The 24,127-nt window shown below is 42.5% G+C and overlaps 1 protein-coding gene across 1 annotated transcript; it reads right to left on the reverse strand.

Moving 5' to 3' along the window:
- Window positions 1-1,113: 1,113 nt before the first annotated feature.
- RND3 (Rho family GTPase 3) lies at window positions 1,114-19,392 on the reverse strand. The gene is made up of 5 exons (XM_039223566.1): window positions 19,003-19,392; window positions 18,435-18,522; window positions 6,593-6,702; window positions 3,545-3,679; window positions 1,114-2,115 (listed from the first exon to the last, which is right to left on the reverse strand). Exons 1-5 carry the CDS (start codon window positions 19,150-19,152, stop codon window positions 1,864-1,866), a joined length of 735 nt encoding a protein of 244 aa, XP_039079497.1. The 5' UTR covers window positions 19,153-19,392; the 3' UTR covers window positions 1,114-1,863.
- Window positions 19,393-24,127: the final 4,735 nt, after the last annotated feature.

Consider the following 24,127-nt stretch of genomic DNA (forward strand, 5'->3'; position numbering starts at 1 on the left):
CCAGTAAAGAACAAAACCAAACAGCTGATCCAGGAAGTAGATAATAAAGGACAACTCCCATTTAGACAAAGACATGGTTACTTTTTTATTTGAAGAAAAAAAAAGTATGTTTTAATAAATACTGCGGAAACACTGACCAAACAAACATACAAAGTGACTTCAACATTTAAAAAAATGCAACGAAAGTTCTGCTTTATAACAGTTATAACTTATTTTCTTTTTACAATATTTAAATACAGAAAGCACTTGCCAGCTATTTTGTAATACTGCCCAAAGCATAATGCTGCATCAATCAAAGCATATTATGTTGGTAAAACGTCTGTATTTCGTGGGAAATGACTGGAATGGTATTTTCTTGCAGAGACAAAACAAAGTGCTTGTAAGACAAAGAACTGAGTGTTGTAATTACCTTAATCTCCTCTCCTGCTACAATTTAACGGGAGCACAGCTTCAACACTTCAAAAATGAAGCTTTATCACTGGAAAGAAAGCTCGTTTTTCAACAAGCGCCAACAATAAACAGGTCAGATCTGGTTTCTTCTCTGAAAGAAGCTCTAAAAGGAACTGGTCAAAAAAATATCTGTAAACTATTTTAAACGCTGATTATTTTCCTATTTTCCGTAACAACAACAGCAATCAAGTAGTGAACACCGGCCTTGGCTGAATCTGGTTAAGTGAGGAATCTGGTTAAGCAATCACTCTCTGGAAATGCCCTAGTGTCGTCAGGGCTGACATCACACACTTTTCTTCTAAGGATTCTCTAAAGTTTGGGTAAGAGGGTCCTTCTCCTAGAGATGTTCTTTTAAAGAAAGTGAAATAAACCAAGAGATCATCAGATGCTGTCGAACTTTGGAGCTTCATCCCAAAATACTAGGCCTTTTGCTTTGTACTTTTGGTAACTTAATTCCAGACAGCTTTACTCACAAACTGTGCTTTCTGCTACTCTTCCTTCATCATCTTCTCTGGTGAAAACAGTACCTACATGTTCCCCCCTTGGATCATTATATGACATCAAACCAAGACACCTCTCATTAGACTTTGCACTTTCATCAATGATGGCAAAAGAAATCACACACCCTTTTTTCTAAACAGCGCACAAAAATATTACATTGAGCAATTTACCACTTTTTAATGACAATCACAATGATGAACAGAACCATCAGACTGAATAAAACGGACACTTTTTCTTCTATTTGATCGATTTGATCTTTGTAGTGCTGGTCTGCATATCTTGCAAGACTCCAAAAGCCTTTCTTTAGAGCTATCTCGCTCAGCTATCTTCAGGAAGGCAAGATTTCAAAGCCTCGCAAACGTTTCCTCTGGATATCCCATGGGTCCTGATATAATTTCCATTTTAATGATGAGCTAGGAGGAAATTAGATCACATCCTCTAGAAAACTAAACGCTAAGGTCACAGTGCCAGTTCCCCAGCGAGGACGGTATATTAATATATACTTTTTTGTAAAGGAGATTAAAACATTTAAAAATTAAATCAAAGTAGAGATCCATGAAGAGATTGTAACAAAGGAAACAAAAAAAACGCAAGCACCATTCAGAGCGTGATTCTTCTTCTTGGAGGTCCTCTCGTTCCTCTTTACCTACCTCTAGCCCATTTGAATCTCTCTTTTTTGGCATATTTTTCAAGTCACACTTCAACACTCTTCAATGTATTCACTGCACTGCCTGTTCTACATGCCGAACCTAAGGACAGGATTCCAAAAAGATGAGCATCTTTCCAAACACCTCCTAAGCCTCCAGAATATGTGACTTTGGCTGTGTGCTTCATTCAGACTTCACCTTTTTGTTTCGTTGTTTGTGTTTTTTACACTAGACGTCCTTGTCCTCGTGAAAGAGAATGGGAGATTCACATCACAGTGCAACTCTTCGCTTTGTCTTTTCGTAAGTCCGTAGCAACTGCAGAGAGTTCTGGTCTGCTGGGCATGTGTGAGATCCGCTTTGTGGCCCTCTGTGATTTGTTCCGCTTAACGTTTTTATTTGTCTTGTTTACACATGCCAAGGTAGCCACGTGAAAAATGTCTCTGACGCTGTTTTCTGACTGTAAAGCTGAGCATTCGATGTAAGTGGCTGCTCCAATCTGTTTGGCCATATTTGCCCCCTGAGAAGCAAAAGAATGGATTGCAATCAGCAATAAGTCTTTGGGGAAGTTATAGTGTCTTCCTAATACCGCAGGATAATAATGCATCGCAAAACGTTTCAAATATGTGAGCTGTATTTTCCAAGTGTTGCTATAAAAAAACCCTCCAGTTTTTAAAATGCATTCTTTCACAATATATTGTAATAACAATATTATTTCATCAATATTTGCAGTCAAGACTCGGTCCTAAAATGTTCAATCATCACCACTCAGTAGATGGTGCTTGACTTCCCGGAGGTACGAAAGCCTGATTTTTCTTGAGTCTAAATGGTACTTAAAACTAGTCGATAGGTTGTATAGAAAATAAGGGTAAGGGGTGGAATTTAGAATCAAATTTGAAATGTATGTGATTATGTCTCAGGGCCAAAATAAACTGAGGAAATGAATAACACTGTTATGATCCTATAACTTTGGGAATCACAAAATACAGAATTTCTAAACATGGACCAGACAACCAGTGTATGCAGTAATAAGCATGTGTGCACAAAATGACTTATTTAAGTAACTAGATTTTTATTAATTACACGTGTTAAGATAAACATGACTACAGTATTTAAAATGATGAATCCTAAGGAAAATTCTGGTTATTTCAACATGAACTGTCTTTAGAATCTGGTTGTTAAGTTTTAGGAGAAAGAAGTTCTGAAACCAATTCTTTCTAGATACTTGGGGGAAATGCCCACAGAAATGTTGACTCTCTAAAAGACAGTTTTATGGAGTGTTCGACTTTACTGGCAATGTCCCTCTTAAGTATTTTATTGTGCCACCTAGAGTAAAGTAAGATGAACTTTCTCACAGAGTATTACTGATTTGACCACATTCTCTCTTAGGTCTATTTAACTTTAAACCCAGTGAGAGTTGCAGAGATATACAAAGGGTAGGATATGACCCACTGTTTATATACTCAGTAACCAAATATCATGTGATTACTCTACTGAATGACAGAGCACTTCTCATTTTAAAAGATGTTTTCCAAACTCATCTTACTTATGCACACACACATATCCTTTTATAATCCTTATACAGTAAACTACTAAAAAAAATATTGGAACGCTTTTTGAGAGGGTCCAGCATCAAAGTACCATCAACATCTCAGCTGAACCCTGCCCCAGATCACTTTGCAGTCTTCACAGTTTGAGCTATGGGCTGTCATGAGGAGCTGGGATGCTCGATGTAAAGGCATGGGCACAAAGAATGCGAGCCCCTTCCTCCGTGGTTTTCAGATGCTCTCCATCCGGACACATGACACTCACTGTGCACTTTAACCTGGAGCTGACCACTCGTTGAGCCTTTAGAAAAGCAGCTGCTTTTTCCTTTTTTTATAATGAGTGATGCTCCACTTCTGTCATTCTTTTTGAAATCCACATTTGTACAGTGACAACATACATACCTGATCATATGACACTGGTGTCTGTCTGTGATTTGAGAGCTCTACTAATGTACTAACATCTGTCCGAAGGTCAGATTTGCAGCCAACCAGTAGCATTTTGGTGTTGGGGCAAAACTCCTGGATTTCACCTTTCCACTGAGGGTGTGGGAAGAGAGAAGAAAGATGAAAAATTAACATAGTGCCGGCATCTATATATCAACAAACAATTCTTTCACTGGCAGACGTCAGAAATGGGGACTCAAAAAGAACATTTAAAAGAAAATGTCACTTCAGATGAAGAAGCAAACTTGCCTCTATCTTTCGAGTGGATTATTAAGTTTTACTACTTTTTAAAGTGGATTCATTAAGGAACGCTTATGTATATTATTATCTCTTCCCCTCTCTGTGACTCATTACCTATCCCTAAGCAAGAGACTTGTTGAGTGGTGTCAGAGAGTAGCTTCAATAATTTCTTAATTATTGGGGTATCTCTGAAAGATAAAAGTGTCTTAGGAATAATTATATATTCTAACACATGACTGTATCTTCAGATATGTTGAGCTGGTACTTCTCAGCATGGAAGGCTGGGAATAAGGCAAAGCCAACACAAGCACAAGTATGCATTCACGAATCCCATCAAGAAAGACTGAACAGCCACCATGTGCCAAAATTTCCAATGAGATTTCAGGGACTGGAGACAATGTTAATAAACAGAATGTCCTGTCTTTAAGGAACTTCCATTCGAGTGACTGAATCAACAGTGATCATGAAATTTACAAAGGCCCATCTCTGGGCTATCAGGAAGGCCTCCGGTCCTACACCTGTATGCCTTTGAGTTAGTTTTAAATTACATAAGTTGTTTAATATTTCAATTGAGTCCAATTTGGCTAGCTGTTTTCGTGACCTAGCAAGATTTATTAGAACCTCCAGAAATGCCTAGGAGGGAATTCCAATTGTCCTCTTAAAGGGCAAACAGCTGACTTTTTGTGGTTTCATTTCCTCAAGCTTCAGATGACCATCAGGATGGGAGTCAGGGGTTCAGAGTGTTCCCAGGAGAGCCCAGGCTCTTGGGGACGGGGGAATGGAGGGCCAAGATCAGGGACCAGGCTGGTTCGCCCAGTCCCCACACACAACTGCACATTCAGTGATCTACTAAGTACTGTGGTCATTACAGAGATGATTAAGACATAGCTGTGGAATTCACCCAAGAGCACGGGTGACAAGGTCATGTATATAATTCTAGATAAGAGGGACATCCTGCCAGAGTCTTTTAAAAGACCACTAGAGGGGACATCTCCAGATGTCGAGGTGTACTTTGGGCAGACTAAAAGGAAAAAACATGCTTTCCACAAGAGCCTAGTTATTCCGCCAACCCTCTCTTTCCCTCCTCCCTTCCTTCCAGAATTATTTAGAAGCATCTACCATTTGCTAGATGACACTGGAGTAGGAACTGCAAGATGAACTGGAAAAAAAAAAAAGATCTATCCTGCTTTACGTCACCCTAAACTCTCTGATATTCAAGGACTTAAAGAGTCAATTAATCAAGACAAACCACCACACGGGTTATCACGATCCTTAAACTTCACACAAATGTAAAGCACATTCATTAATATCTCTAAGGCCAAAGTCACTACTCATTAGTTCTTCGAAGACAAAAGCAAAATAAAAGGAAAGCAAGGCTTTTCATCATAAATGATGCATAACCTGATACTACATCAGGTAAAAACGCCAGTAAATAAGCAATCTCTTTTATCTACAGACAAGCAGTAGATGTGTCGTTTTGCTGTTCTTCAGCTGTGTAATGACTCAGGCTTCCTTCTGCTTGTCTAGCAATTGTTTACAAGCACTGAAGACAGCAAAGGTGTATTCCTGCCCCAATCTGACAAACATTAGCATTATCTGTGTTAGACAGCACACAACTCAAAATTGAAAGGAGTTAAAAAGAGCCTTTGATCTTTCAAGAAACTCTCATTTCATGAAGCTAACTAACTGTGTTTGTCATGTTTGGTAAAGAGACCGAAGTGAGGGGGGAATAAATCACCTTCAAATCCTACTTTCATAATGACATCTAAGATGAGCAGTCAAATATAACAGGAATGTAAAGTAATAAAAACAAGCAAAATACAGAAACATGACTTTGCTCTCAACCATGGCCTCCATCTAAGCCTTAGTGCCTAGAGAAGAGGTGGGTGACCTACAGACGGATCTGCTTCTGAAACGTCACAGCACTCAGGCCGGGACTGAGGAAACAGTGAGTGGCTTATACATGCTCATCCATGGACAAGCATACGCCTTCTGTGGCTAGCCAGGTGCTTTGTCTTAGGTTGGTGGAAGCCCAGGAACACGGCTCCCTCCCACTGACCTCCCTAGGGCCTATGATCTGCCCTGCAGCAGGCTCCCTTCTTCCTGACCTCCCCCTGCTTCCAGCCTAAGCTTGCTCAAGGTCCCTTCTCCACCTACAGAAGCTCACAAACCTCCAGGGACCAGGTGTGTGATCTGCAGCATGCTTACAACGACTGCTTTTATCACTCTCTGACATCTATCGGATCACAATTCACCTTGTCTAATGTCTGAAAACACACCTTCTCCATTCCTCCTTTAACAGTACTATTTCTAATAAATAACATCATAACCGAAGCACAGCTTCTTTATTAAAACAGCTATTATTATGTTCATATCAATATCTAAACTGAGGTCAAAAGGAAACCTGTAAATTCAGGCACAATCTATAGGAGAAATGAAGGATAGAAAAAAGGAACACTTGCTTGAGAGTAATCAAATATTAATTTTTTTGGCTGCACCATTTCCACCCAAAGGATAAAGACAGAGGCTCTCTAAAGGGCATCTACTTTCTTTAAAATGAAAGAAAATTTTAAGCAGGTTCATCTTCAAAACTTGTGACACATGTGTGTAGAAACGCTGCTGTAGTATGAGAGCACTGTTTACAATGTTTTAATGACAAAATATACAGCGAGGCATTAACCAGCGCGTTGGAGCTCCCCAGCCAACCTTCTGTTTGTGTTTTACACATGGGCCAGCCCACACTGTGCCATCGTCTCCAGCACTTGCCTTTTTTAGGACACTGTCCAGAGTCTCTGGTCTACTGATGTCAAAGCAAATCAGCACAGCATCTGAATCTGGGTAAGAGAGAGGCCGGACGTTGTCATAGTAAGGAGAACCTGAGAAGAAACAAAAAACACACATTTTCAGATAAAAAATCCCATTTATCTGTCATCTATTAACTCTACCCTTTTGAGTTAAACCCCTTGAATATCACAGGCTCCATTCAAGAATTCCTTCTCAAATTCTCAGACAAGAATGCAAACAACCAACAGCCCAGTGGTAATATATTCATTTCTACCAGAAGATAAGGAAGCCTCACTGGCCTCTGTCTTAAATTCAAGGGGAGGAGCAAGGACCTTAAGCAGAAATCTGTATGGTTCCGGGTCCCCGAAGGCACCTGGGTGAAGTACAGAGCAGAAGCATCAGGAGTCAGGTGGCCTGGTGGGCAAATCCACCTCCATCACTGAAGGAGGGAGGCAAGGTAGATATAAACTCTGTGTCTCTGATTCTTCATCCTAAAATGAAGATGACAACAATACCTACACCTGAGATTTAATGAACTCGGCCAGTGACTGGCAGGTAGTAAGGGACTGATGAGTCTTAACTATGGTTATGGTTGTATTGCTATTATAAGCTGAGTGGTAGCAAGCACCATAAATGTAGCTACTTCTTGGGAAAGAGACAAGAACTCAAGATCTCTGATGGGACGAGTGGGGGAGGAAGGGAAGGGTCAGCTTTGAAAAGAGCACTGTAGTAAACACAGAGTCACCCCATCTCAAAGTTACATGCTTGGATAAGCCATTGATTTGTGAGCTTGCTTACTTACACTTACCCCCAAACCCTATGTGGACTCTCTGTTGTAACTAAAGAATGTAATAAATGCCATATGGGTCATCTCACTCACTTTTCTACACAGTTCCATCTCTGAGACTGACACTGGGGCATGACGCAAGGGTCTCAGCCTGAGTTACATCCAGGGTACCCAAAAGATTCAAGTTACCAGCCAATTCACTTAACTACAGAAATGTCTCATTGTTTAGAAAATTTCTGTTTCTTTTAGAATCCCAAACGATGTGCAATTACACGAAGTCAGTTATTATACAATGGTGTGACTATAAAGTTAAATACAGCTCGCCAACGTTATTTATTTGTTTTTAATCATTTTCAGTATACTAACATCTTATACGCATAGCCTGAAAAATCATTTTATATATGTAGGTACTTGACTCCAGAGGAGAGAAAAGAAAATCTAAGCTACCAAAGGTTTTTGAAACCCAATTTCATTTTGACATCACCTTCCATGACTAGCAGAAAAACGTGACATGTTGTCCCCTGATAAATCAAAACCTCGATAGTCAAAGTCAGGAGGAGAGAAATACTATAAAGAAGCTTTTAAAATAATCTTTTACAATTCTATCAAAACAACCTTCTTCAGGAGGCTGCTTCTGAGACCTAGAAGTTACTGTGCTTAGGGTGCCTCTAGCATTCACTGTGCAACCCCAGGAACTCTGTGGCCTTTTCGATAGCTGCTTTCGGGACGGACAGGGGACAACTTCAAGACAGCTGTGTCTACAAGCAAGGAATAAGGGAACATTCTAGGAACCAAGAAGAAATCTAAACCAGAACTTTTCACCAGCTACAGTAGCTTCCTATACACATCTAGAATCAGGACTCTGGTGTTACAGAGACTGACAACTGAAAGACATTTTTCTAAAGCTTAAAGGGTTTAGAGTTTAAAAAAAAAAATCAAATCCTTTTAAATATTCCAGGCATACTGGAACGGCGCTGTCTCTGAAAACAAGTTGTGACTGCTTTTTCAGCCACTAGAAGAAATTTAAGGTCAAGAGAATAATTCACAAGCAGCTCACTAATGTAAACATTTTTGAGAGGCATCAGAAATTAGATGGCTTATCACTGTTTGTAGGGATAATGGTTATTTCTGTATTTGTCCCAGGAAGTTCAGCTGCAACCTCTCTCATTTCTGTGTCCAAAGTCTAACTTTGACTCAGCTTCTTCTGTAAACAGTTTGGAAATCTTTTTCCGAGGGCACAGTCAGAAAATTTCAGATCACAGAGCGGAAATACAAATACCAGACATGTACATGAAGACTTCCTCTGCTCTTCCAAGTTAGTAAGATATGACATGACCCCAAATTCATAGAGTACAGCTTCGACAATTCTGACGGCCGGGACCCTAACTGGGCCTCCGAGGTCTTTCTTAGAAATCACTCGCATACAAAAGACAACTATCTCACTGTGGCTACTTTCCAGCCTCAATCAGGCCAACTGGATGAAAGGCTTATCCAGGTGCCTTCAGAACATGACCTATGACTGGATGAGAGTCTTCTGCATAACAGAGAGTGCTTGGATCTCCCTGTACTAAGAGTACTCGCCTTAACAATGGAGACTATCTTTCCCAAATACAAACTTTAGGAAAGACAACCGGAGAATTACAAAGGTGCTAAAATAGAATAACACCAGGACTACCAGTAAATTCCAGAGGAATGGTTTCAGCATGTAGGTCATCAGGTGACTGTGGAGAATACTCCTCCCTCCCTTTGAGTCCTGGGTTCCCCTCCCCCACCCATTTTTAAGGCCAGGAAGAGGATCTGGCTTTCTCTACAGCCCTCAGTCAAGGCTGGAAACTCTTGCTCACTACTTTCAAATGAGCTGCCTTCTGTGCTTGGTGGGTATACCCGCATATCTGCAAAACAGAGAAGGCAGCCTGGCTGGAAAAGGAAACAGAGTTTGCAACTGAAAACAAATTCTTATGGAGGTTTGTTGCTGCTTTTGTTTTTATTTGGTTTAATATTGTGACTGAAAAGACATATTGTATGTAAAGGTTCATGGGAAGTAAAGCTCCTTGCTGGATGAGCTTGAAGGGTAATTTTAAAGAACTTTAACAAGACCTAATTAGGAATGATAGTTTGATCCTGTCTTACTACTTTTGCTAATGAACGGTACTTTTAGATCAACAAGTGTCCAAAGGTGGTAATAAAACTGATCCTCATGCTTATTACTTATCGGTGTAATTTGTCCAACCACTAACTGCAAGAGTAATTTGGCATTAAAAATAAAAAGGCCATTTGTTCATTATATTTTTGCTAGGGTAAGGTTAGAACTTTTTCTGGATAGAAAAATCTGTATTGTTTTGTGGGAGAGAAAAAAAAAAAGACAAAAGACAATATAGAATTATAAGAGAATTGTTCCACCAGGAAAAATCTAGCAATTCATCAGCAAAGCAGGACCTTCAGTTAAAAAAAAAAAAATCCTGTGTGATTTGACAATGTTCACTCTGTGTTTAAGCACTTTGCATTCTTCCCTCTTCTTCCCTATCTATGAAGTCCCCGCTAGGACACAAAGGAAGTAAGAAAAGCAAAGCTGAAGAGTTCAGGGTGTAATCACTGGCATCCGGGGGATAACTCACCAGCCAAGGAGAAATGAAGAGGAATTCCTGGAATGTCCCTGTGAAATGACAAGCAACTTGGAGGGGCAGAAGTGACACCAAAGTGAGGAGCAGAAAACACACTGATGAAACGGACAGTATCTGCCTCTGACTCCTCCATCCCTCCAGAAAAGTCTTAAAACATTCTGTTAAGCCAAACAGCAAAAAAACAAAAAAAAACACCCCAACAACAACAACAACAACAAAAACTTCTATAGATTTAAAAGATGCATGTGAAAAGCTTCCAGGGTAAGTGTAGAACCGAACACAGTACACGGAAGAGCGCCAATCATGTAGTCAAGTATCGAACTAGAATGGCCGTATGTGGGAGGTACTGAGGTACATATGGTAGGTACTCGAGTATCCAAGAATGTTCTCAGGCCTAATTCAGTTACTCTAAGCTTTGCTTGTCAAATACAACTCGTTCTCAGCATGTGGAATAGCCTCCATGCATATGAGAATTCCCATATGCTGTATGTCTCTTACACTATATGAAACTCTTAAGCGCATGGCACCATTCCAAAGTCCCTTCTAATTCCCTATCAGACTATCAAAGGGAAAACTCCAGGAAACTCTATGTTGTAAAGAAACAACTATGGCACATGTGCAAAAAGTGCCCATCCCCTCCCCCCCATAGAGTCAGAGAGCTTTGCTCTGGGTGAACTGGAAAAAGTTCATGTTTGGGGTTCTCGGAGTTCTTCAAGTTTGGCAAACATCAGCAAAGTTCCTAAAAGGTTTTTGAAACTTCAGGTCTAACCATCTTTGTCTTCAGGATCATTAATTCTGGGTGACGGCATTTATTTCCAGCTCAAGAACAGTCACCAAATGCCTCACCCAGAAACTAATTCTGAAGACACATACCTGCTTGCTTAAGTCATCCTTGCACAAAGATAGAACATACCATATATGTACATAATTAAATGTACATGTAAGAAGATTCGTGCCCAAAAGGGAGGCTTTATGGAACCTTTTGCAAAACCAGTTCAAACACTGAGGCTTTACAGGAGCTTGAGAACTGCAAACCTTTCTAGTTGAATATTTCATAACTGAAATACTCCTTTCCTTAAACCTGAACCTGAAAAGCTTCACCTCTTCCCAAAAAGAAATCCCTACCAACCACAGTAAAATGAGGAATGTGTATAATTTTGGCAGAGAAAACATATTAACTTTTGGTATTTTTAGTGACTAGCAGGAGAACATCTGTACCAAACAGCAGCTGCCATGCGAACCTCTACGATCTGCCCAATTATTACCAGATTCCATTTCCTCGTGCCATCTCCAATCAGAGTGAAAGCTTCAAGTCAGCAATAATCTCAAGAATGTGAATCAAGTCTGGGCAGAACTTTGTGTCTGGCTCAGTACTAGACTCTGCTGAATTCATTTTCCCAAGTAGTCTGCAGGATAAGAGTCATGCATGTAAAAACGTAGCAAGCATTCCCAGAGAGGCTATTTCCTTTATTTCTTTATAGATTCAGATTAATAGGACTTATGAACAGACTTATGAACAGACAGATGAAAATGTGAGGGCATTTCTGTGTTGCTATAAAAATACAAGCAATGTTCTCAATTTCTGGGGGCAATGCAGCTATATAGTTGGAGAGGAGGTCAAAGAGGTAGAAAGGATTGCTACTTTTGAGCTTTACATAAAGCTTTAGCTTAAACTTTAAACTCTTAATCTTATTGAGATACTTAAAAATAGAAGAATAAAAATGATTTACATAAAGTGGAATCATGGTAGGTCTTGTGGGATAAGAGTAGACAGACATTTTTAAAAAATTACATTATATTCTGTAATAGATTGAAGATTTTGTATTTTATATTATACGTAAGTGTCTGAGTCCTTGGAGGAGAGGCCCATGAGTAAATTCACCTTGCCACATGCTATGTCTTCAGGTTCATTTTTTAAAACCAATGTATATAACACTCCATGTCAATGAAACTTTTGTTTGGTCAAGAGAGTCTTTGAATAAAGTTGCCCATATATAGTAACTGAGAAGATGTTTAAAGGGCATCAGGGGCGCCTGGGTGGCTCAGTCTGTTAAGCATCAGATTCTCGATTTCAGATCAGGTCATGATCTCACAGTTCGTGAGATCAAACTGTGAGGTCAAGCCCCCAGGTCGGGTTCTGTGTTGACAGTGCAGAGCCTGTTTGGTATTCTCTCCTTCCCTCTCTATCTCTGCACCTCCCCTGCTCACATCTGTGAATGCATGCTCCCTCTTTCAATAAATAAACATTTTTTAAGCAAGTAAAAAAATAAAGGGCATCAGAAAATGGCTAAAGTACTACCAATTCATTTGGCATAGCCACCAGTCACCATGAGCTAATTGGAGAAACGATTGGTCCTTTGTGTCATATCCCCATGTGGGAAACGGATTAATGAGGAAATATCTGGCTACTTCAGGTGGCGTCAGAATAACTAAACTATACACCTCACTGAAATGTGCAACTTAGCAAGAAACAAGATTGGGAGGAAAGACCCAAACCAGAGTAAATGAGATTTAAATAAAGGTCTAGAGATAGATATGGACTTAGAAAGAGAATTTATGCCTTTTTTAAATACATAGTGGACAAATCTCCAAACGTAGTTTTATATATTGCTTATTAGAAATCATCATACAAATTCAGAGCTCTCTGTTTTCCCTTAATCTGCATTTTGTACAGAGTTTCAGGGTGAAAACTGCATTGAGCTTGGTTTTAAAACTCTAAGCTAGTAGGGATCATCACCCCCTTAGGGTCTAACTGGTTTTCTGCGATTTTTCCCTTGATATTCACATCACAAGTTCTCATGCTTCTTTGGCTTCTTTCTAAATTCTTTCTTTCTCCCTTTCTCTCACGAGGTCAAGTGAGAATTTTTCAACTTTCAGAATCTTGTTTTCACTGATAGCCCTTAAATGTAGGCATGTTTCCAAGTGGGAGGGATGTTAAAGACTTCTTAACTTAAGGACTGAGTCAACTTCTAGAGATAAGAATGGAATTGTGGTGGGCCTCAGTGAAAAGGAGTGAGAATGAGTCAGGGGGCTTGGGTTGGCCCCATGATGGCCTTCAATTATTCTTTGGATCTTCTTCCTGGGAGGTGAATCTAGCTTTTGGGCCTCTGGACTCGCCCTCCTATAAACAAGGGCTACAGTCAGTACCAAGGAGGAGGCCATGACTACCTTGTGGGCAGGAACTGCTTTACAATATCCCCTTCCCTGTTCCCAGAGCCTCTAGTGGAATGCCTGCACACAGAATACCCTAAAAAGCCATTTACTGGTTTTATAATCATTTCTATAAGTCTTGCCTTGCTATGTTAATTTACATGTTAAATCACAAAAAAGGGACCAATGAACTATTTATTTTGAACCTGTTTTCTGAACTAAGTACATACTCATCCCCAACACTGCCCCAACCCTTCTATCTCTGTTAAGCACTATTTCAGTAGTGCTTGTCACAAAGACCATTCTTCAAATGTGATGATGTATAAGGTACAAATACAATATGCATTGATTTATGTTTGTAGAGGAGTATGTCCTCAAAGTCAGGTCAGGAGTCATTAACATGTTTCTTTCTTCCCTTTTCCTTTAGTTATAAAAATTAAAGAATACTACATTCTCTGCTAATTTGCTAAAAACGAATACAGGAAGTGCTAACTTTAGCACTCATGGACTAAAAGCAGCTTTTGAATCATGACAAGATTCAAAAGAGTGTTCATGAGGCAATGGCATAGTTATTGTGGGGGAATTTTAGCAGCTGAATTGAGTATTTTATGACTAATAATATGCCTTAAATAAAGTGTACATTAACGTGTGTTGGTTAAAAGCTGGCATGAACGATTATTACTCCCTAAATCACATGTGCTGAAATTATACTGCAATCAAATCACTTAGGAAAAGATATGGTGATCCTCAAATGGCTAAGTTTCTATTATTAGTAGGCATTTGGCTTCATGCTACAAATTGCCTCTGTGTTTGGCAAATGTGGCACATTCTGATATTAGAACATTCACATTCAAGATATTAGAACGACTTTGGTCTTACCCCTTCAAAATGTTAAAACTGTTAACCATTGTTTTGCAGAAAACTCACGAGTGAATCTGAGAATCATTCAGAGCATTTCTGCAACTATAACACAAATACTCATCAATGAAAAGGGAATATTTCTCATTAAAAATCAAGATAGGATGAATCGGCATCCAAAGACTACCTTTAAACAACCCCCCTTTTAGAGGACTTACAGTGGCATTATTTAACAGGCTTTGTTTACTGGAGGGGGCGGGCCTGGAATAACTTCAAGCAGCTGGCAAATTGCCATCTGCGGTTGCTCTAATTGGTGTGTGCACTGAGGGGGGAGGAGGGAGTGTTTCCTACCTGAGGAGGGTGTGAAGGATGCATCAGCACTAGCGATGGCTGACAAGGGAAACACACTGCAACCAGGTGCAACAGTGGACTTGAGTTCAAGAACCTGACAACATGAGCTCACCGTAGGTTGAATTTGAGCTACATTAGGCAGGGGGAGCTTCCTTCTCCCAACTCCCCCCAGGGCTCTGTGACTCTTAGGAGCAGGACTATATATTAATACTGCATCTCTAAGGCCTAACAGAAGGCCTGCTCATGGTGGGTATGGAAAAGAAGAAGCGAGGAAGGGATGGAAGGAGGAAGACGGACAGAGAGACAGAGAGAGAAAGGTGAGGGGGGTGGTATGGAAAGAACTGTTAAGTTAATGTGCCTCAAAAAGTGGTAATGAATTCTCTTCCCTTGGTGCAAAGAGGCCCCACATATTCTAATTCCTTTTGATGTTCTTTCCTCTACCCAAATTGACACTTTTGCCTATGCATAATTCCATGACTGCTGGGCGGGGGAAGAAGGCCCCTTATGAGAAGCTGTCCAAGTACAGAAGCCAGCAAAGAGAACTGCTTCTGTCTCCTGAATATCTGCCCTCTGCTAAGAGGCTAAACAAGATGTGGATGCTATGCAAAGGGTGTTTAAGCCATCTCTCTTCCCACCTAACAGAAGTTAGGTATACCTCATTATTCCTATTAATTTTTAACTTTCACTAAGTTCCAGAAGGGGGAAAAATCTGACATTTAGGACTTTAGAGTCTTTGGCTTGAATGTTCTCTCCAGAGTTAAACTGACAGCAGTTGGAAAAAATAAATGTATCGGAATGCAACAGGCATATGCAATTATTTTCACAACCTGAACTAAACAAATGTCCTCGTGGGCAAAGAAAATGTCAAATATGTGTCCAAAAATAATTCTGTTTGCAAATTTGTTATGAAAACCTTGAGATGAAATTAAAAAATGTTTGGTATTTAATAGGATGACCTGCTGACGCAGTGGCTCTCACTAGATGTCTTTCACTCATGAATGATAAACCATTTTGGGTGCAAACAATCTATTTCATAGAACTTGACCAGTACTTGGTGGCCATGCTTAATTAACATTTCACTTCACAGACAACATAAGAGGATTCTAAATCATACTCTTGTCCCTTTTTTTTTCCATTTGTATAAGTCCAAATTCTGACTAAGATTTCATTACTGGTTAATTCTGCAGTGTGATGTTTTCTTAATCACAGTTTATTCAAATCTTTATATTTGAGTTAAACATGCATAGTTTTTGTTTCGTTAAATAAAAATACATGTGATTATTGCATTACAGACTTCATTTCAGGTGATTATCTTTAATCTGATGAAAGGCAGTGTTTATAAAGTTGCCATTCTTTGCGCACAGGTAATTCAGTGGTAATGAATGTCAGGGAATCTTATCTCCTTGGAAACTATGCATATGATTATTCAGTTGTTCATTTAACAGATTTTCCTGGGTGACTACTGTGTGCAAGGCATGATGCTATGTGTTTAGCATCACTATCAGGTGTACAGACTATCAGGTTTGGATTAAACAGTTTAAGGATACCTGAAGTGCTATTTATCTGCACATGTGAAGCACAGCCTCAACTATAAACTGACCACATTTTGTTTGTTTTTTGGATTTGAAAAAACAATGTGCCTTTTCTCCCCTTAAAAAAAAAAAGTCACTTTAGCCCTTTGGTACATAATCTAAAAACTCCATTGGTGGTCCTGTGACTCATGGGGCATAACACAGGGGAGGCATACCCCAGCATTCCTGTAAGTAAGCCCAGCCACGCCTCCTCCCTACCCAAATGAGCCTCCATCCTAACTCCATTAGGGAGCAGTGGCTCTGTTCTGAAGCTAGCTTGCTCTGTAGGTGTGAAAACCCCAGCAAGGGGTGCCAGATCCACTGAGACTAAGAGCTGAAGGCAACCAACATCCTGGGAAACAAAAAGACCTGCCTGTCTGGTGTACTAAGGCCAAGAAGTACAGTGCTGGGAGAAATCCTGTTCATTGTCTGGCTCTGTATCTTTTCAGATGATGAAATGAAACTCGGGGAGGTAGAAATTTGCGCACAGAAAGCCCTGGTAACCAGTAGCTAAGATCTAAATACAGGTTTTTATCGACGACAGGATCAGGTTTACAGATCCCATGCCTAAATAATTCTTATCATGCATGAGGTCCACACAGATTAGGGGAGGGTAAGTACCGATGCTAATTACTGGTACCATACCAGCTGTACTGCACTCTAGGCATAACAAATATCATGATATGGTGGGAATTAGAGCCTATTAAATACTAGGCTATGTAACAATTCCGATAATAGGAACTACTGAAATAAGAAAACATTGCAATTCTATCAACACCTTCCCCATAGTAGTGATACTGTGTGCACACCCCGATACAGAACAGGGTGAGGTTCTATTTCTGCTGCCCTTGGCCAAGCTCGAGGAAAAGCCTGACTCTCCAAGGGGAAACAGAATCCATGCCTCTCACTGCAACACTAGGAGCATCTGGCATCTGGCCGTGAGAGGCGCTGGTGCGAGACTTCTTTGCCTTTGTGCAAGGGCTGCCTCCGGCCACCCTGTCAGTCTGGTATCTTCCTTAGGCTCTTTAATCTCCTGAGTCTCTCGGAGACTCGAGAGATGAAAAACGAGGGCTGCGTGAAGCTCGCATAGTCCAGGGGCACCTCTGCGAGGCCACTCCTAGCTGGGCGCAGGTCCACCTCCGGGCCTCCCTGCCTGACGGCAGCGCTTGCGTGTTGGCACTTGCGCGCTCCTCCAAGCTAGTTTCACCCGGGATTTGGCTCGGTTTGCCCGCAGCAGCCCAATTCTCCGCTAACCTCCCAGACCCAAGCACAGGAGCCTTCTCCCGCCCTTCCCGGTGGCTCCTCCTCCAGAAGTGACACCCTTCTGGGAAAGGGGACTCCTCCCTTCCACCCCCCCACCCCCCACCCCCGCCCAGCACTGCGAGGGGTGGGGGAGTGGGCGGGAACCGGTGCCAGCCGGTGATTCCAGGTGGTGCCTCCCGCCCTCCCCGAGCTTGGCCCAGCCCAAACCCCTAATAGCCTGGCGCTGGGAGCCTCCCCGCCGCGGGGTACCCGGCCCTCTCTACCACCGCGCGGCCAGATAGGTGGGTGGGCGCGGGGGATAGGAGGCGATAACCCGGCCTTGAACCCCAGACCCCTGAAAATAATTTACCACGAAGCCAATAATTCAACTGGACAGGAGGGTCAAGGGCAAATTGTGCCGCCCGCGGCCTTGTAGGCTGGCAGAGGGTGATGCAATGGGGGTCAGGAAGAAAGGGCGAGGGCCGCGGGTGGGGGGTGGGTGCGTGTGGCGGCGTGATCAGCGGGGGCCAGCTGGGGTTGGCTGTGGGTCTACAGATTCGCACCGAGGCTACGCGGCTGGCCGGGGGCAGGAGACTAGGGCCGCTCGGCCCGGTATTGCCCGCGCCACCAGCGCATTCCTGGCTGCAGGCGTCACGAGCGCCGCGGTTGCTCGCGCTCACGTTACTCTCGCTCCAAGCGCTGAATACACACGTTACTGCGTCGCTTCGGGGATTTTCTCCCACCTCCCACTACTCGCGCTGCGCTCCCCGCCTCTCCGACAGCCTTCGGGTTAGATCCCGGAGGGGCGCTCGCTACAAGCCTGGTATTTCGGGGCGTCGCACGCATCTCCCCAATACCGGGCCACCTTGGCCGCCCACAGGCAACTCCGGCATGACACCCACACCTCCGGCCAGCGGCTCAGCGGCCACCTGGCTACAAGCAGTTCCCACGGCGGGGTCACCCAGCGGGCACACAGCGCCCTTCTCCCCCCCCACCCCCCCCGCCATTCCTCCCTACCCATTGTCGCCCCCCCACCTCTCCCCAGAGGGGACAAGATTTTCACCCAGCAGGGACTGCGGGAATCCCACGGAAGAGGCAAATTTAACCCAGGGGCGCCGAGTGCGCTGGTGGTGCGCGGTTGTGTGCTTGGCAGTGAGCCACACGCGGCGTCCCGAGACCCGCCACGCGCCCTGGAGCTGCTGGAAACCCGCCCCAAGCGCCACGCGGTCCGAGGACTCTCTTACCCGAAGTGTCCCACAGGCTCAATTCTATTCTTTGTGTGTCGATTTCAAAACTGGCCGTGTAATTCTCAAACACTGTAGGGACGTAATTCTGGACAAAATGGACAGAGGAAGGAAAGAGGGCAAAGAGATTATCCAAGATGCACGACACCCGCAGAACACCCTATGAAAATCGCTTCCTCACTCCCCAATTAAAAATTGATGCACACACACATATCGCACACGCCAAATCACACACTAAACACGCAGACCCTTTCCGAAACCCCTGACTCACCACCCGCACCACCCTGCTTTCCAAGACCTGAGGATCCAAACCTCCCAACCCAGGGTTCCGCACACATGACCGAACAAGTTTCAGGAGCTAATAGCAGAATGTGAAGATGCGTCCCCTACACGCTTCCAGCTCACTTTCCCTTTCCAGGCAGTCTAAACAGGGGAAAAGTAGTAAAAAAACGACTGCTTGAAAGAAGAAAATCGGGTGAAGGAGGAAAAGCAAGGAGAAGCCCAACCCAGGACGGAGGGGCTCCCGAGGGCCGACCCCCTCCTCCAAGCCTCGGCCGGTCACACTCACCTCGGGGAAGCAGTCTTTGGCGAAGACATGCAGCAGCGCAGTTTTCCCACACTGACTGTCTCCCACTACTACTATCTTGCATTTCACGTTCTGATTAGGATCCATGATAGATTTACTAGATAATTTCTGGCTGGCTCTTCTCTCCTTCATTGATCTTGCCTTATTTTCTCTTGGAACAGGAATTTTTCTCTTAAGAGGAAAAAAATATATATTTCTCTCTCTATAAAAAACAGATATAAAAATAAAACGCAAAGCTGGTGGGACCTCCTGAAGCGCAGCGCAGACGAGGGCCTGAGGAGCAGGCTCCTTACTCGCCACCAACAAGTTTTATGCCTGACTCCACACCGCGCTTCTCAAGTCCAATTCCGATCCGACTGCTTTGTTTCACGCTCTCTGCGCGGCTTTATACGCCCGGCCTTCCAATCCTCTTTCTCAATGAGAGAAGGAAACTGATCTGCCTCCTCCCCTTTTATGGAGCCTGGGAGCAAGCGCCGTCTAGTTACTCGCGGAAAATGTAAACAGTGCGCCCTCTAGGGTGACCGTGCGGGATCAATTTCCATACTAAGTCTAGGGCAACTCGGAGACCCCAGCCTTGCTCTGCTGATGGATAGGATGGTACAAGTCCAGAAGGAGGTGGGAAATGGGATATCTGTGCGTATTGATTTTTATTAAGATTCCTTTAAAAACGTTTTCGTAGGGGCTGCTTTCCATAAGCCTCATGAACATTGATGAAAGCAAAACCATTTCTCACCCAAGTTGAAACATAGTTTAAAAACATGAGAAGCAAATCTTGGGTTGGAAAGGGTTAAGTGGTTGTATTTTTTTTTTTTTTTAAAGAAAGAAATGGTTTGTATCACGTATATAGGCCATGGAACAATAACTAAGCCAGGCTATTTCAGATGCGGGAACTAGCTTCTCTGGGTCACAGCAACACCCTGGTTTCTGAAAGCTGTCAGTTTCAGTCACTCAGGAGGAGGCAGAAAGGTTTGGGGGAGTGGGTAGAAGAGGTGGAAGCAGAGAAAAAAGGAAAGCAGAAGATGCTTCTAACTCAGTGCAAAAGCGTTAGAATCTCAGCCCTACTACACTGGGCACGGAAACACACAAGGCAGCCGTTGCCCCTTTTGCAGTGAGGACACTGTGTAGGAGGGATTCTGATCCTGCCCTTATTTCCTCTCTCTGTAGCTTCCCCTTCCTTAGAATTAAAGCAACTTCAGCTGTACCCAGAAAACACAAATACGCTTAGTTGGAAAATGCAAGTAAAACTTTCCCTTCCCTCTCTACCTCTTCTTTACATCCACCCTTCTAACCACCCACCCCAAAAGTCTAAAAGAGTAAAAATGGCCACGCATTTGTTCTTTTTTCCCTATCAGAAGCCCTTCTTTTCTCATCTTCATCTTCTGTGCTTCAAATGGAAAGATTTCTACTATTAAATTTTAGTAAGGACAGGGGAACCTGGTGGCTCAGTCAATTAAGTGCTCTGACTCTTGATTTCCATTCAGGTCATGATCTCATGATGTTGAACCCCACTTTGGGCTCAGTGCTGGGCATGGAGCCTGCCTAAGATTCTCTCTCTCCCTCTCCCACTTCCCCTTTCCCATGTTTTCTCCCCTTTCCCCAAATTGTAGTAAGGACATTGGCTAAACATCTCATAGGTACCCTTATGGAGACTTCTAGACTTATAAATGAGAAGGTGAGGTGAAAATCCACAGCATTCAGTATGCAGAGTGACAAGGCATACTGAAAGGGGGTTAAAAGCACAAATGTAAGTATTGGAGGCTAAGACCATGAAGCCTCATGGGTCCAAGGATGGTCTAGTCTTCCTTTCAGAGTTGAGAAAACGGTGCTCTAACCCGCAGCCTGTGGGTCTGTGTTTACATACATGCTGGGCTGACCCACAGAGAAAGGGATAGCTGGCCCTAATCAGGTTCCCAAAACAGCATTGGCCAAAGATTCCTCTGCAGAACTTTAGTTCTTCTCACAAAAAGTGTCCTGTGTCCCAATAAGTAATGGAGACATTGTGCCCATACCACCCCTTGAAGATGCACCAAGCACTTTGACATGTCACAGACACTAAAAAGTTCTAGGGAAAAGTAGCCTACTTAATATAGTTTAACCCAGCTTTTCCCAAATCTACTTCAGTATAAGAAACTTTTTATCGAATTATTTGCTAGTTCATTTGAGAAGCAATGGGCACTGTGGTTGGGGGCAGGAGATCACAAAGAAGTGTATCTGTGTGACCTTATTCAACCTCTCTAAGTCTCAATTTCATCATCAGTAAAATAGGAACCAAAATACTAATGATGAGGAAATGCAAGTGAATTTTGCAGAATAGTTTCTGGCACAACAAAGCATCTCCAATCTATTTTATATTTTGCATGTAACTCTTATTTACACGTCTTAAAATTATGGAACATATCTTGGGAAATACTGGCCTCATTAGTGGACTCACTAATTGGAACTGGGAGAAATAGACCCACCCCCACCTTTTTTTTTCTCAGATTTTTAACTTAAGAATTTGCCCTTTTATAGAGCTATGATTTGACCTTCCACATTACAGAATTGATGTAGTCTATGTGGTTAAACCACTCTAACTAGCAATAATTATGAAGTATTAGTTTTTGGCCGACAATGAATAGGATAGCTATGTAATTTGTCGTATAAACTGGGCACTTGTGAGAGCAAGAGAGTACTCTAATGATTATGTCAGAACAACGGCTGTAAACAGGGTCTATCTCAGGCAAAATGAGAGCCATAATCACTTTACCAGTGAATAATCTAAAATCATAGTGGATAACTATTTTTGGAAATAAGGTGACCCGAATCTTCAGGAAACTGCCAGTTGCAGAGTGAAATTTAATGGCTATGTAATAGAGTAGAAAACCAACTGCCTGAAGTTACCAGTCTCTGAGCCTCGTTAGAGCAAGAACTCTTTGCTTTACTTCTTTGAATGTCTAGTGCTCAGTGTGTAATAGATATTCAATTAAAAATTCATTTATGGGGCGCCTGGGAGGCTCAGTCGGTGAAGAGTCCAACTTCAGCTCAGGTCATGATCTCACAGTTTGTGGGTTCGAGCCCTGCGTCGGGCTCTGTGCTGACAGCTAGCTCAGAGCCTGGAGCCTGTTTCAGATTCTGTGTCTCCCTCTCTCTCTCTGACCCTCCCCTGTTCATGCTGTTTCTCTCTCTCTGAAATAAATTTAAAAAAATTTTTTTTAAATTCATTTTGTATTTAGTTCAACAAATATTTATTAAGCACCTGCTATATGCCAGGCACATTTCTAGGAACTGTAAATGTAACAGTAAAGAAACCAGGCCTGTTTGCTGCTCTTACAGAGTATACATTCCAGGCAAGAGACAGACAATAAATAAGGAAGCAAGTACATAAATAAGAATGCATGTGCTAAGCTCTATGAAGGAAAAACAGGATGGCATGTTAAACTATAGTAGATAGGGATTAGACCCAGTGACCTGGCAATGCCTCTCTAAGGAGGTTGAGTCTTCAATGGTGAGAGCAAATCAACAATGTGAAGGTCCACTGGACGGCAAGAGAACTGAGAGTGAAAAGGTCACATGGAGACAGAGTTTGGCAGGTATGAGGAACAGATAGAGGGCCAGAAGGATTGGGGCCCCTGAAGGAGGGAGAAAATGGGTAGCAGAGCAGAAAGGAGCAGGCAAGAAGCAAACAACTGGGCCTTGCAGCCTGGGTGGCTCAGTTGGTTGAGCATCCAACTTCGGTTCAGGTCATGATCTCACAGTCAGTTCATGAGCCTGAGCCCGGGCTCTGTGTTGACAGCTCAGAGCCTGGAGCCTGCTTCAGATTCTGTGTCACCATCTCTCTCTGTCCCTTCCCCACTTTCCCTCTGTCTCTCTCAAAAACCAAATGAACATTTAAAAAAAAAGTGAAAAAAAAAAGAATTTAAATAATTGGGCCTTTGTGATGTGATAAACCATGTGTATTCAACATCCAATTGCCCTTAGAGGTTTGAGCTTAAGAATTCTTTCCTTTGTCGTTAACCTTTTATTTACTAGGGGGAAGTTACCCCTCCCACAGAAACTACATTTTATCTGACACAAACAGGGCTGGTTCCAGGTCTGGAGAGGAGGTTAACTGACAGAGAATAGCCATCTTGGGATAGAATCAAATGATAAGCAGTAACTCTGGCTTCTTATGTGACTACAAGTGAGGAAATTTGGGTTTTGGTCCAGGTTACGCTAATGCACTGACCTTGAGCAAACATTGACTGAATTATTTCCCTTAGTTTCATCCTTGCAAGAGGATGACGACATCTGCCTCCTTCAAATTGTAAAATAAGGCTGCTTAGAAAATCATGTGCCCAATACTTTAAAACATTCTTCTTTAGAAACACACTGCAGACACTCTGCTTTTCAGGTTCAGGGTATTTATGGAGATCTCGGCTCACAGTGGAATAGTGGAAGGCATGCCCCTAGGTGTTTGTTCATGGTTGCTGCCTCTCTGAAGACTCCAGCAGAAGTGTTTGAAAGGAGCGAGTCCACCGAGTCCACCGTGAGGAGAAAGCACAGGTCTCTCAAAGGTATCGTCAGCGAAGCAGAAGGATGATACAAGAAACCAGAAAACATGCAGGATACCTTCCTAGGCGGCATGTCAGAGGATAGGGACATGAGTCATGGGCATTCTCTTTGAGAATTTAATAAAATGCTGGGTATGCAATAGCTTCAAAAACATGAAGTTCAATATCAAAATAAGGGCAGGATGGACTACCCTCTGCTCTGAAGGGTGCCACTTCCACAGTTGTCTCTTTGGGACAGTCGCTCAGCTGCCTTTATGTAACATCAACAAAATAGAAGGCTTTTTTTTTTTTTTTTTTGAGAAAGAGGAATTGAGGAAAGAAGGTTCACAAAATTCAGTGGATTGAACTTTTTATGTGGGAAGAATTTGTTCTCTTGGAAGGCAATCTTTTTCTTTATTTCTTTTTAAAATTATGGCTGATTGCCCTGTCAAGGGCATCTCAGGAAGCTGTGTAGTCTGTTTGGTGAGAGTACTCTGGTCGAGTTGCAGAATTTGGTCTTGTTTTTCCTCATGAATGTCGACTGCTAATATGATTTACTGTTGCTGTGTACACTTAGCTCTCACCCTTTAGCCAACAGG

Source organism: Hyaena hyaena, unplaced genomic scaffold (genome assembly GCF_003009895.1).
Source record: "Hyaena hyaena isolate Hyena2069 unplaced genomic scaffold, ASM300989v1 scaffold_1372, whole genome shotgun sequence".
In the NCBI taxonomy this organism is placed as follows: domain Eukaryota; kingdom Metazoa; phylum Chordata; class Mammalia; order Carnivora; family Hyaenidae; genus Hyaena; species Hyaena hyaena.